The sequence below is a fragment of the Pecten maximus genome, chromosome 19, assembly GCF_902652985.1.
Source record: "Pecten maximus chromosome 19, xPecMax1.1, whole genome shotgun sequence".
In the NCBI taxonomy this organism is placed as follows: Eukaryota; Metazoa; Mollusca; class Bivalvia; order Pectinida; family Pectinidae; genus Pecten; species Pecten maximus.
The window spans coordinates 12,503,846-12,516,942 of record NC_047033.1 but is presented as its reverse complement, the minus strand read 5'-3'; the positions used below and the strand labels follow the sequence as shown (position 1 = coordinate 12,516,942).

The window sequence follows — 13,097 nt, the reverse complement described above, 5'->3', positions numbered from 1 at the left end:
GGTTGTTTTAGAAATTTTTCTAGATATTTTCAAAAGTTTTCAAAATATATTTTATACCAAATCAATAAAGTATTGTGATTGTAAGATTCAAGTTTTTCTGTTGTTATAACTTTGTATCTGGAGAAAACATTATGTCAGAGAACGGTTCACCTTTCTGTCATCCTGTTACAGTAACGTGCCAAATGAATTCGGTCACGTAATATTTTCACTCTATATTTCATGCATTTTGACAAATGTTTAATGAATTTTAACGACTTCGTTTTTCAATGTATTTTCCATACACTCATAGACAATTGTTAGCTCATTCATCTGATATATTTTACATACTTTTCCGCTGCTTAATTTTCCTAAAATAGATCAATATAAGCACGTTGCCCAAAATTTGATGTCACTTTGTTCTTTATTCTTACTTAATAAAATTTCATTGCTAATTTTTTTTAAACTTAAACATGCAATATCTCTTGAAATCAGGTACAGAAATTGATGCAAATATTATCAGAGGAATAAGCAAATAATTCTTTACATATATGTGAAATTTCAATAAATTCCATTGAAAACGAAGTCATAAAAATTAATTGAAAAGTCAAAATGCATGATTTATATAGTAAAAATATTACGCGACTGAATACTTTTGGCACCTAACTGTACCTCAGATGGACCCAACACCTGTACCTGTTTGGCATGGGTGACCCTACCAGGATTACGATACTTCCACCAACATAACTCTTCAGGTCAACAGAGCATGCTGAAGGTCTCGCCACAGTAAGATGGTGGTCCCATTGAGATATCTCTGCCATCACTCCTGGTTGTTTACAGTTTTACTTGACCTATGTGTTCTTTGTGACATTTTTTAAGACCTCTCCATTATACCTGCAGACCTGCTGACATTGACAATGACTTTTTTTTTTCATTCTGAATTTTAACCCACTTGGCAAGCTTCTTGTTATGTGAATGTTTTGAGTCGGAGATAACCTACAACAAAGTTTATTAATTTTCATCAGTTATTGAGAAAAATTACTGGTATATTAACGTTGAGCTAAGCTAGCTAAGGTTCTCACAGCTATAGGAGCAATCAGAGTTAAAAGTGGAGGGAGAAAGAAAAAGCAAAACAAGATTCAAATTGATCTATTTTATTTCGTATTCAAGTACTATAGGGCGGAAGTTTATATTATAAAAGTAATACAAAATAAAATGAACAATTGATATGTACACGAGGGTATAGTACCACATATTAAAATATAATCAATATTTACAAGTCTGAAAGCTAAAAGCATTACTTTGAAAGATTATTTACAATCTAAAATATCATAAAACTAAGAACTAAAAAAAATCACTCAATCTAATGTCTGAATTAACTTATCACAGTTTGGCTCTGACAGCTTGGACGGAATACAGGTTATGTAAACTTTGTCCGTTAACATAAAGATAGCACATTATCCTACACACATGGACATTACATGTTGAACAACATAATACAACACACTTTCATTCAAAATTGAATTCTATATTTGAAAAAGTGTATATTTTTACCTCTGACAACTATATTTCTGTATATTTGCCGACAGAGGAAATGAAACTTACTCCATTTTTCATTCAATTTCCAATAATCAGAAAATTTTACCCCATGAAAAGGAAAAATTTCCTGAATGCAATCAGTAATATCATCTAAAGCAAAATGTACAAAAGCTGAACACTAAACAACGAAGAACAATGGGTGGAGACTAACTGGAGGCAAGTCATCATCAGGTAGGCGTGGCGGGTGCTGAGGGTGAAATTGATTGCTTGAAAGAAAACGTCTGTTTCACAGACCTCTTCAGAGTTTATCAAGTGTGTTTACAAAACATGTTGGTGTGCTCTATCTATTGAAATAAAAAAAAAACAGGTGAATCCATTTTTCAAGAGAAAAACTGATAAATTGACAATTTAAGTAAAAGAAAGAATAGCTAGGATTGTTGAAAATTATTATTTTCAGGATAAGCACTAGATATAACTAAAGGCAAATTTTAAATCCCTCTCATTACTATATTGTCTTAAGCACAAATTATGTACATTCTTAGTACTAGTATAACAACAGAAATCACAAATCTATGTTGGAGGGTGTGTTTCTTTCAAAACTTACTGGATTTAAAGTGTGCATCGAGAAATTGTGTGCTGTATCTAATTGTGACTCTCTTGAATACATTTTACACCAAAACATCTATTTAATGCTGTTGAGATACAATTTTTGATTTCTTGTAACGACATTTAACAAACATGAACAAATAATAAATCAACTAATGTTCTGCCTTATTTTTTCCCCCATTAAAGCAGAGTATGCTGTCAATACTGTAGATTTCACCTGAAAGTTTAAGAATTCAATACTGGAGAATTGCTTTAAAAATGGCATTCATTTTCAAAACATTTGACATTTCAAATACAATATGGATGTCATTTTTTATCCAAGAAAACTTTCTTAAATCTTGCATAATGTCTTGTGCATATAAGTTGAAATCACAATTTGCATAAGAATCATTCACAGAATACTGCAGATACATGTCACATCTTAATCTCGTTTCTACATGGTGTTTATCAAAATTGCTTCCAACAACATGACAGATCTGTAGCAAATTTTTAACATATAATGCTATGAAAACTAAAATGCAAATTGTTTTGCATATCGTTCTTTAAAATTACATGTGGTTGACAAATAATATATCATACCTACATTTTGTATACATTTTTGTACATAGCAGTATCCCTAATAACATAGGGATTCCGACAAAACAGTTTAAGCCCAGGATGAATACATGTACCCTCTCTATATGATTTCAAAATTCTTTAATCATTGACAATAAACCAATATTTCTTGCACAAATGATGGCAAAAATAACATTGTCTTTATTCATATATCCATGTCATGCTAATAATGTTGTAATGTAAATATTTACAATTTTTTTTTATCTAAATGTTATTACTGGTACATGAATATAGTTAATACTACCTTGAAGCTCATAAATGTGATTTTTAATAGAAAGTTATCTCTTTTAACAGACTGAGTATATTGGAATAATGAAAATTGCCTCAGGAAATATTTGATAAATATTTTACATACAATTACACATATTCTGAAGGAATTAAGATACTTTACATAATCATATGTTATCAATGAATTGTCCATCATTAATCTTCTCAATACATTTCTAGGAGATAATGCCTATTATCAATTTCCTTTTAAATAATCTCTTATCAACATTTTAACTGATTCTTAAAATTCCCTATTTCCTTGATTACTCCATAGACCATCATCAACCTTTTTATGTTCCAATAATTTGTTTAACATTAATTAAGTCTGCATTTCACAAACTTTTTCACAAAATTTTTCCATTATGTAATATACAACTTTTTGAAATTTTGAAAAGTTTGTTGAAACAAGGTCCAATGAACTTTGACCTATATTAGATCTGACCACCATGACCTTTGACCTAGATGGCGAGTGGATGTTTTCCCTCCAGGACCTGGTTGGCAAGCACATCATCAAGGACGCCTCGGAATGATTCAACACTGACGTGACCCTTTGGATGTTGTTTTGCAGCAGTATGGTACAACACCTCAACATTTTCTCTTGTCATCTTCACACCGATATTTGTGAAGATTTCATTAATCTGAAAGTTTAAAAAAAAAACAGGTATGATATTGAACATTTTGAAATATGACATAAATTATCACATAACTCTGGCCTGTTCTACCAAGCAATATTGCCATGTCATAAATATCATAAATTAAGACACATTTATAATACTATTGTGATGTCATGAATAACTTGTGACATCACAATAACCATATGACGTTACATGATTTTCTCTTTAGAGAAAAGCATGCCGCCATATAGTTGTGTGATAAACAGAATCTTACACTTGTGGCTTTATCATATGGAATTATTCAAATGAGTTCAATAATTTGAGATATGCCACATGCTTTAAGCAAGATCCTCTAACTACTACATGTACCTGTATTTCTAAAGTGATTTACATTATTGTAGTTAAAAAAAAATTTTGAAAGTGATTATCACTTAACAGAAAAAATGCATAATTATAATTAATTAAACTGTGATTATATGATGTCTTATGTTCCCTGGGTACTTAATTTTATTTATCAATTTGTAGGTTTATATATTAATGTAGGTAAACTACATTTATCTTACAACAATCGCGAAACAAGTGAATACAACTTATATTTATCATGCTTGTAGGCCTGGATGGAACCACTTGAAGGGTCTCACTGTGGGAGGAAACTAAATTACCCGGAGAAAACCAACATGGTAGGGTAGATGAACCCCGACCTTTTTTACCATAGTTTAAGTATTGAGGTTTCCCCCTGTGTCAGAAGTATCTTATAACTCTCACCTCCTCCAGTGTACGGGGTAGAAGAAAGTCTTTCTCAAATACACCTCTGCGGCTAAACATAGAAGGGTTCATCAGACCATATGCATCTGATTCATCCCCATAATTCTTCCTGTCATCCACTCGTCGGATCCTTGGACCTGGAAGGTCTGTACGGATGGTTGGGACACCATATGTCCTAAAATCTGAAAATTGAATTTAAAGGTGAAATGAGTCTTCGGTTCTAATCTATTTTAACCAGGAATGCTAGAAGCATGAGGAAATTAGTAAAATTACATCTCTGAAATCCAAGGGTTTTCTTTGCACTTACATAATGGCTATTTGTTGCAAGTTTCAGATATAAAAACATTTAAACCAATGCTGAGGCTAATTTTTGTCTTATGAAGATCAAAGTATGTTGGACCAAATTAAACCTAATCAAATTTATGTTTATGTAGCTACATGATCTTTTTTAAGGATATACCAGAGAACACACCAGTAAATACAAAAATATACTGTCCATCACAGAAATAAGAAGAATTCGTAGGTTCCATGTAACAAAACAAAGTAAAATGCCAAAGCCTTCCTCACAGGGTTATTGCTGAATTCAAGGTAAAAAGTAGGCAGTGTCAATTCAGGGAGACATTAGGAAGAAAAAAAGATTGTTATGAAGAGAAAATATAAGATCCCAAATGTAGTCGCCTCTTTAAAATGATGCACCTGAGGCAGCAGGTACAATTCTTATCTCCATACTGCAGCACAGTGTTAAATGGGCCTAAGTCGAACTACTAGGTTCTCTGAAACACTTCAATGTAATACAATGTATCTGTAAGCCTTCCTTACTGGGACATATACATAAGTATAAAAATGTGAGGCAGTGCCATAAGGTCGACATTAGGTAGGAAGGAGAAACTTGAAAGCTGAGAAAAGACAAGATCCCAAAGTTAGTCACCTCGTACAAACATTCAATGGTGGCATCAGGTACAAATCTTGTTCCCTATAGTGATGTATATGTATACATACCTCTTGTGTTCACACCACCGATGACTGCGTTAATCATACTGGAGCTGGTACGATGATTACCAATAGCCATATCTATCTGTTTTTGTAGTCGTCGCGGGGTACTTTCTGCACTCTGGGGGGTCTTAGGTTGGAGGTCCTCCTGAGAGACCTGTACTTCACATCCTGAGTGAGGGGTTCTTACATGGGGACTGGGGGCCGACTTTGGGGTCACTGGAGTTTTTGGAGGTTCTGTGAGAATTGTACAAAAAACACACAATATATGAACTAGAATCATTCAATAGAAATTAAGAATTAGATGTAGCAAAGCAAAACTATTAATCAAATAGATGCATCATAAAGCTGTTTCCTTGATCCTTCTAGGATTTGGCAGTAATGCTTAGGGCATAAAGTTGTTTAGGAGGCGACTGAGAAATACAAAATAGGCCGAGAAAAAAAATGTTATAATCTGGATGGGAATCAAGGTACAATACCCACATTATAAAACTTTTTTATAATTTTCTATATTGGGATTTCAAATTAATGGCAAGCACATGTGTATATTCCGAACCTAAAAATTAAACATGATATAATTCATCAATTTAAAAGATCTCTTGATTCATCTTAACAAATAATTAGTTGATGATTATAAGACTGCTCTGAACTTATGATACAGATTTATATGTAAATTAATTTGTAACAAAACCCAATTAGCCTGTTTGCTGAAATTTTCTCAAAATTCTTTTGGTCTCTTGTCATTTTAATAATTCTCCTGATCTTGATTGAGCTATGTAATTTATACACCCGTGTAATTTGTGAACTGGTTAAACTTCTTAAAAATTGTGTACAAAATGTTGGAAAGTTCCTTTCACTCCAAAATTATACTAATTAACACATTTACTGTACTATTTTATGGTGTTTCAATTAAAAGTGTAAATGATCTTTAATTTTATTTTTTTGACAGTTATGTCTCCTGAAGGAATACTTCCCCAATTATTGGTCACACCATAATAAAATCCATTAGTAAAATATATCACCAATATACTAGGGTCGAATTAGATAACTTTTCACTATTTTCATGTCCAAACTTACCAGTCTTTGGCCCAAATCCAGAGGGCATTTTATCTTTCCAGTTGAGGAAATTAGAAAACTCTAAGTAGTCTATACAGCCATCTCGGTTAGTGTCACAATAATCCATCAGTTGTTCCAATAACTCTGGTTCAACAGGTAAATGGTACTGGACACAAGCTTCTCTCAGACCCTGCATTTTGATTTTGCCAGTTCCGTCCTAAAATAAAAGTTAAGAGGTCAGTTAAAGATGTAGCTCACTATTTTAAAATTGATGATTCAGCAAAAATGAAGAAATGTCTTCTTATTTGTGAGCAGGGGCTAAAATTCACGAATAAATATGGTTATAAACATTCCTTCTTGATTTTTGCCAATAATGAATTACACAGCTTATTACAAGCCCCTAATTAATCTCATCAAATCCGAGTATTTAATCCACAAATTGTTCTTGAGATATTCAATTCAATTAAGTAGTCACAATTAAAATAAAACAGTGTGTTCAAGCCATCCCCATACCCTTTGGAAGCAAGGACCAGGATGAATGTAACAGAGCGCATGATAAATTAAATTTAAATCACTGCCTCCGCTAGGGATCGAACCCGGGACCTCTGGCTTACTAGTCTTACGCTCAACCAATTGAGCTAAAGAGAAGATCTCTCTAGCCGAGCGGTATATTGCGGCTAGTATTTACCAGGGTTACATACTCCCCCTCCAGGAAAGAACTCGTCCTCGAGTTTCCAGGAGTAACAGCGATGCTTGTGGAGCAATCCTGAGTATTTTCCCCGGGTCCCTACATGGGCGCCAATGTAACAGAGCGCAGGATTAATTAAATTTAAATCACTGCCTCCGCTAGGAATCAAACCCGGGACCTCTGGCTTACTAGCCTTACGCTCAACCGATCGAGCTAAAGAGAAGATCTTCCTAGCCGAGCGGTATATTGCGGCTAGTATTTACCAGGGTTATACATGTGCATAATACCCAGTGATATAGATTAATGAGAATTTGAAGAGATTTCTTTGAATCCCCATCTCACCTTGTCATAATGTTTGAAGGCTGCCAGCAGGTCATGGAAGTTGTGATAGTTGGCTTTCTTCAAATGTTGTCTGATTGCAGCCATAACACCCCTTTGTCGGTCCTTGCCCCTCAAATATGTCCCTGGGGGTCGCATGTGTAGTAGGTCTCCGGCTCCATACTCGTCTGGTTTGACCAGGATTCCAAAGGTGTGATCTGGAGCAACCTTCAGTGTGTCCTTGATCCTGAGTAAAAATAGGTCATATTTCAATGGATATCTTCATATATAGGTGACCTTTATATGCAGGTAATACTGATACATGTGACACAAAGATATCTTATTTATTCCTGTAATAAGCCAAGAGTGCCTTGAAGGCAAATCTTTGACTAAAAATAGGGGATGTGCTTATTACAGGAAAATGAAAATCATTTGTTAGTTTATGGAATGCAATAGACATAGGTGGACTTAAACCAGTAACTAGGCATGGATTTATTGTTGTACTGATGACCCATAAAAATTGTATTTAATTACAGCCAGAATTAGAGGGAAATAAATCTTTAACATTAGGTTTGAAATGATTGATGTTTCACTGACCATGTCTATTATTTATAGATCATTATTGTCCTCTATTCAGATACAACTGACTTCTGTTTATAAAGTATTAATAATCGACCTATATATATTGACATGACTTATGAAACTATTTATCTATCTATCTTTATTTCCAACTTTGCAAAATTAAATTTAAATTCCTGGTGAATATCTTCCTTAAATACCTATTTTCTACTATAGAAGTCCCCTGCTGCTGCAGCAGGTCCACAGGGGCATGTCTAGTCTTATATTGGAAAATAGCCAGAAATGCAGATATATAGAAGTAAGAAGACTAGACATGCCCCTGTGGCAGGTCCACACTGGAGGAAAAATGGTATTTCAAGAAAACATGATATTAACAGAAAAGAATATTAACAGAAAAGTGACATTCATTTTATCTAAAGTGAGGCTATTTTCTTACGGATCATGAACAGTTCCTAGCTGAGGCTGTGTTCTTTCCCGGAAATCATCCACACGTTTTGACACAATTTTGGTGGCTTTTTCCTGTTGGGCCTGTGACATCCATCGAAGAGTCTGACGGACTTTCTTGCCATCATTACTATGAGGTGTGGGAATTCCGAACTTTGATTTAGAGTTAAAACCCTCGGAGGTGTAGTTCCTATGGTGCTGCTCGCCTACATTATAATCAGTGTGGGTGTCTCTGTACAGTTCGTGTCCCACGGCCGATTCTTGCTCTACTTCTGCATAGGTTTTATTGGGGTTAATTAATCCACCTGCACCAATATCTAAAAATAACAAAAGGAACAAATTAAGTTTTACAAGCATTAGTGCTTCTCTGATTGATTGATAAAAGAATGAGTAAAACTATTTGACCAACCAATTACATACATGGTATGCATTGTATATTATATATTTCTCTGATTGAATTTCAAACTACAATGCTGATTTTTTTCTGATCAACGCAGACATATGAATACAATATATTATACAGATTATCAGGAAAGCTTTACCTGTCTTTTTTGTACAAATCTAATCTAACCTACAATAGCCCTGTCTTTATTAGTATTATTACAATGGTGTGTTTTCATTTCCTTTTAATGACGCTTAAACAAAAATCAATATTTCAGATTTTTAAATGCTGGTTGTCTTAAAAAGTTTGACCATATACTTGTCTGTCAATATAACTTCATTGATCATATATCTATTTCAGTAATATGCATCCAATAACTATATTAGACTATCATTGTTGCTTTTACTTACTAGACCCTAAATATGCTATATGTACCTAATTCTGTTGGAATTCCAAATGTAAATTCATCTGTATTCAGGCCCTTTGGCAGACATGGAGTCTGGTTGTGTGAAGTTCCCAAGCGGAGCTCTGAGGTGACTGGCATAGATAAGCTCCTTCCTATCAAATTTCTTCTGCTGGAACAATGTTTTTGGATTAGGATTGGCCAGTTCGCCTGCATTAGCAGATGACTGTGTGTTAATCCCATGACACATGTCCTTCGCCCACTGACGATGAGGGTCGGACGCCTTGCCATAGAAAACTCTCATCTGACCGGCATCAGGTCTTAATGTTGCCCTAAATCTCCGGATAACATCTGCAGATGGGGGCTGAAAACATGTTAAAGTTGTATTACAATCAAGCTGATATAAATCTTGCAGCTAAGTTTAACATGTTTTAAACTGAAATTAAAATAATGATGTTTTGATGGAAGACACGTTTTTATCATGTCAATACCAATCATTATACTAATATTTATGAATAATCATGTTGTTGTATCATAAATTTCATAAATTAACATGTACCGAAATGATTATTCAAAAGAAAGTTGTGTGTACTCACCCTATTATCTTTAGGTTTCAGGCATGATAAAGCTGTGTCACCTGTTGCAGTTAACTTTCCAGCCTAAAAAGGATGTGATCACAGCTATGAAACATATACATCTATACATCTCACATAACAAGTTATATCATCTTCAATGCTTCTTTATATTCTATATTCACTTTTATGAGATAAAATCTAATTCAGCACAGTCAAAGATCCCTTTATTTATTTGACAGTTGGGTAGCCTCAATGAATTGTAGGACATTAAATATAACAATTCATTAGCCTATATGCCAAGCATTGATCAGTTTTAGCAACACAAGATTAAAATAAAATCCACAACTATGTGATATTGCGACATGTTGATATGGTGAAACACTTACCGATCTTAATTCCGGTGACCAATCTTTGTATTTTCCGGTATAAATGCCAGCCGTTTGTATTCCCGGTAATGTTACTGAAGACATGTTTTCATATGCACCTCTCGTCAAACAAGTTGACACGAATCAATGTTACAATAAATTAATGTTTATAGTTATAACGGAATCAATACGCATCAAATAAAATGAAACGTATCGAATCAAATGATACTTTTTTTATCTGTCCTATCTGTTTGAAGGCTGTTTCCCGGCGATAACGCGGGTGAACCCCTTCGAGAAACAGCGGAACATGCAGCTTCTTGGCACTTTGTTGATAAAGCCTTAGCAACAGAGATAAGGTCAATTCAATGTCGCTTCCGGTGTTATTTTCGTATTAAGCGAAACTTTTAAAATGTTTACAACAGATTACTATTTGGCATCATACAAAACAAAAGCATGAAAAAATATATTGTTTCTTTACATAGTCGTGTTTAACCAATAACCATTACTATTTTATGGAAATACGGTATCGATTATTTATTTCAAGGGAGATAATTCCTACCTCCTAACGTAACAAGTAGGTCTCAACAACTAATTATTTCACTATATGTTATTACCAATGACTCCATCCCCCCAATCGCTCATTTGAAGTTCAAATGTTATGAAATCTATATCAAATTAAAATTTGAAGATTTTTCTACCTAAAAAATGACGTTATTGGATAGATTTGATAGCATATAAGAGTACACCAGTACTTGGAAGACCATAACCCCGATCCTGGGCCTATCCCGCCTTTTTATTACACCTTGAATCCTACGTCTTACTATCTATACCAGGAGTGTATATCTTTTATTTTCAAAATCTGAAGACCCAACTCTTTATTCTCGCAAAATATTAAGAAAGTACCCATTTCATATATAATTATATGTTATTTACTCTTGAAATAGAGCAAGATCGAAACACATGTTCTCCATGGACCAGCTGATTAATTGGCTGAATTAGTTGTGCGAGACCTACAGTTTTAATTATTATAATAAAAAATAGAGTCGATATTGATATAAACTTTATACTTTATATTGATATCTACTCTATTGTTATCATTACAATCTTTTTAAGGGTGCATAGAAGATAGAAAGAATGTCTTGCTTTTGTTGATGCCATTGGACAGAGACATATATACTGTATATAGGTCTCTGCATTGGATGACGAACAACTTTGATAAACCATATCATTCTATATCTGGTTCACGTTTAAGTTGTTCTCTCTAGATTTTAATTAAGAATCCACCGGAGCCAACAAGCATGGTTAATAATTTATTATTATATAAGTTGATATAACCTGTTTTGCAATTGTTGTAAATAACACTTCCATAACACTAACTTATCGAAGTAGCTGTGGTTATCAGACGAAAATTCCCGCCTCGTGAAGCTTAATGTTGCTTAATATTTCAAAGAAAATTCGTAAAAATCTCATATACCGTCACACTGATACTGTTTCGGTTATGATATTCTGAATTAACGATGTCAGTTTATTTGTGATAATTCTTAGGTTATTTGACGTGCATTAATTTATTCGTGTTAATTTATTACAAATGTCCAAACGATTTTTTTTCTCATTGGGTCGGTTTATAAGAAAGCAAATCCTCATCACGTGCTAAAACAAAATATTTTCAAGTAAATATCGCAGAAAGTATGTTTTGAAGATATTTTTCATAATCATAAATAATTCAATTCTTTCATCAATCAAATATAATATAATTTCATAGATTTATTTTCATACAAAATGTTTTGTCTGTCATCAGCGCAATGCCTTTTCACTACCGGAGGGGTGAGGCAAACCTATTCCTTCGTGGGGCAAGTTCGGTCAACTTGACCTAAACACTTAAAGTATAATGTACCCTAATGAAAATAGATAAACGATATAGGGAATACTGACAGCCCAATAATGCCTTACCTAAACACACGTTCTCCAATATGGTCCGTCTGCATGGATTCCGGGTCGTTTCGCTCTAAATCCCGTTCGCCCTAGGTTGTTTCGCCCTAAAACTAACATTTTGGACGAAAACTTGTTTGGTTGTAAATAACTTTCATTAAAATCAATTTAAATCAATGGAATGTGTTACGATGTTTTCTTTTCTTGATACCTGTGATACCTGCACACATATAGGTATTGTTTTTAGGCAGAGACTTGTATATCATGTATATAAGATATACAAGTCTCTGTTTTAGGTAATTGTTGGGTCTCATGTTTTGTTTTAGCTAATCGAACGTGATCATATTTTCAGAAGTTTTGTTTGATATATTGCTTATTATTCTAAAACGGGGCCAGCCTAGGCCCGTTAATACTTCCTTTTTAATTGCCCACATAGAACAATTTAACTGGTTCAATGGGTATTGAGATACTGATAGCTAATAATTTTTTTTTTAAATCCAACATTTTGATTACTTACTTAGCTTTACTTAGCGTAGTTTTCTGATTCAGGCTCCCTAGGGACCCTCTACATCAGACTCGTTTGACTTTAAGACTTTATTGTGACTTCCGGTACATACATTATTCCCTGTCCTTCCATATATTTTATCTAATCTGTTCTTGAACGTGTTTGTAGTGTCTGAGCACACTACTTTCTCTGGTAGACTGTTCCACAAATTTACAACACAGATTGTAAAAGAATTTTTCCTTAGTTCTAATTTGACCTCTCCTTAAAAAGTTTTTTTTAGTGTTCCCTCTAGTTGAAATCCTTTACATTTTTCGGCCAAGAATGTTAATTTTGGACATGCAGAATTGTCATATTTAGGCCTATTTGTTGTCATTTTGTATAGTTCGTTCATGTCACCCCGAATTCTACGGAAGCTTAGCGTAGGTAGTTTTAGTTTTTTAGTCGTTCTGTGTAGGTTAGGTGAGCCATCCCGGGAAGTTGT

At 33.9% G+C, this 13,097-nt stretch overlaps 1 protein-coding gene across 1 annotated transcript; it reads right to left on the bottom strand.

Annotated features, from left to right (window-relative positions):
- Nucleotides 1-1,114: 1,114 nt before the first annotated feature.
- LOC117317575 (EF-hand domain-containing family member B-like) lies at nt 1,115-10,526 on the bottom strand. Its single transcript, XM_033872411.1, is given in 10 exon segments — nt 1,115-3,641; nt 4,383-4,564; nt 5,382-5,609; nt 6,450-6,645; nt 7,459-7,681; nt 8,450-8,774; nt 9,275-9,350; nt 9,352-9,606; nt 9,839-9,901; nt 10,204-10,526. Coding segments are annotated over 10 exon segments (1,812 nt in total). The 5' UTR covers nt 10,288-10,526; the 3' UTR covers nt 1,115-3,461.
- Nucleotides 10,527-13,097: the final 2,571 nt, after the last annotated feature.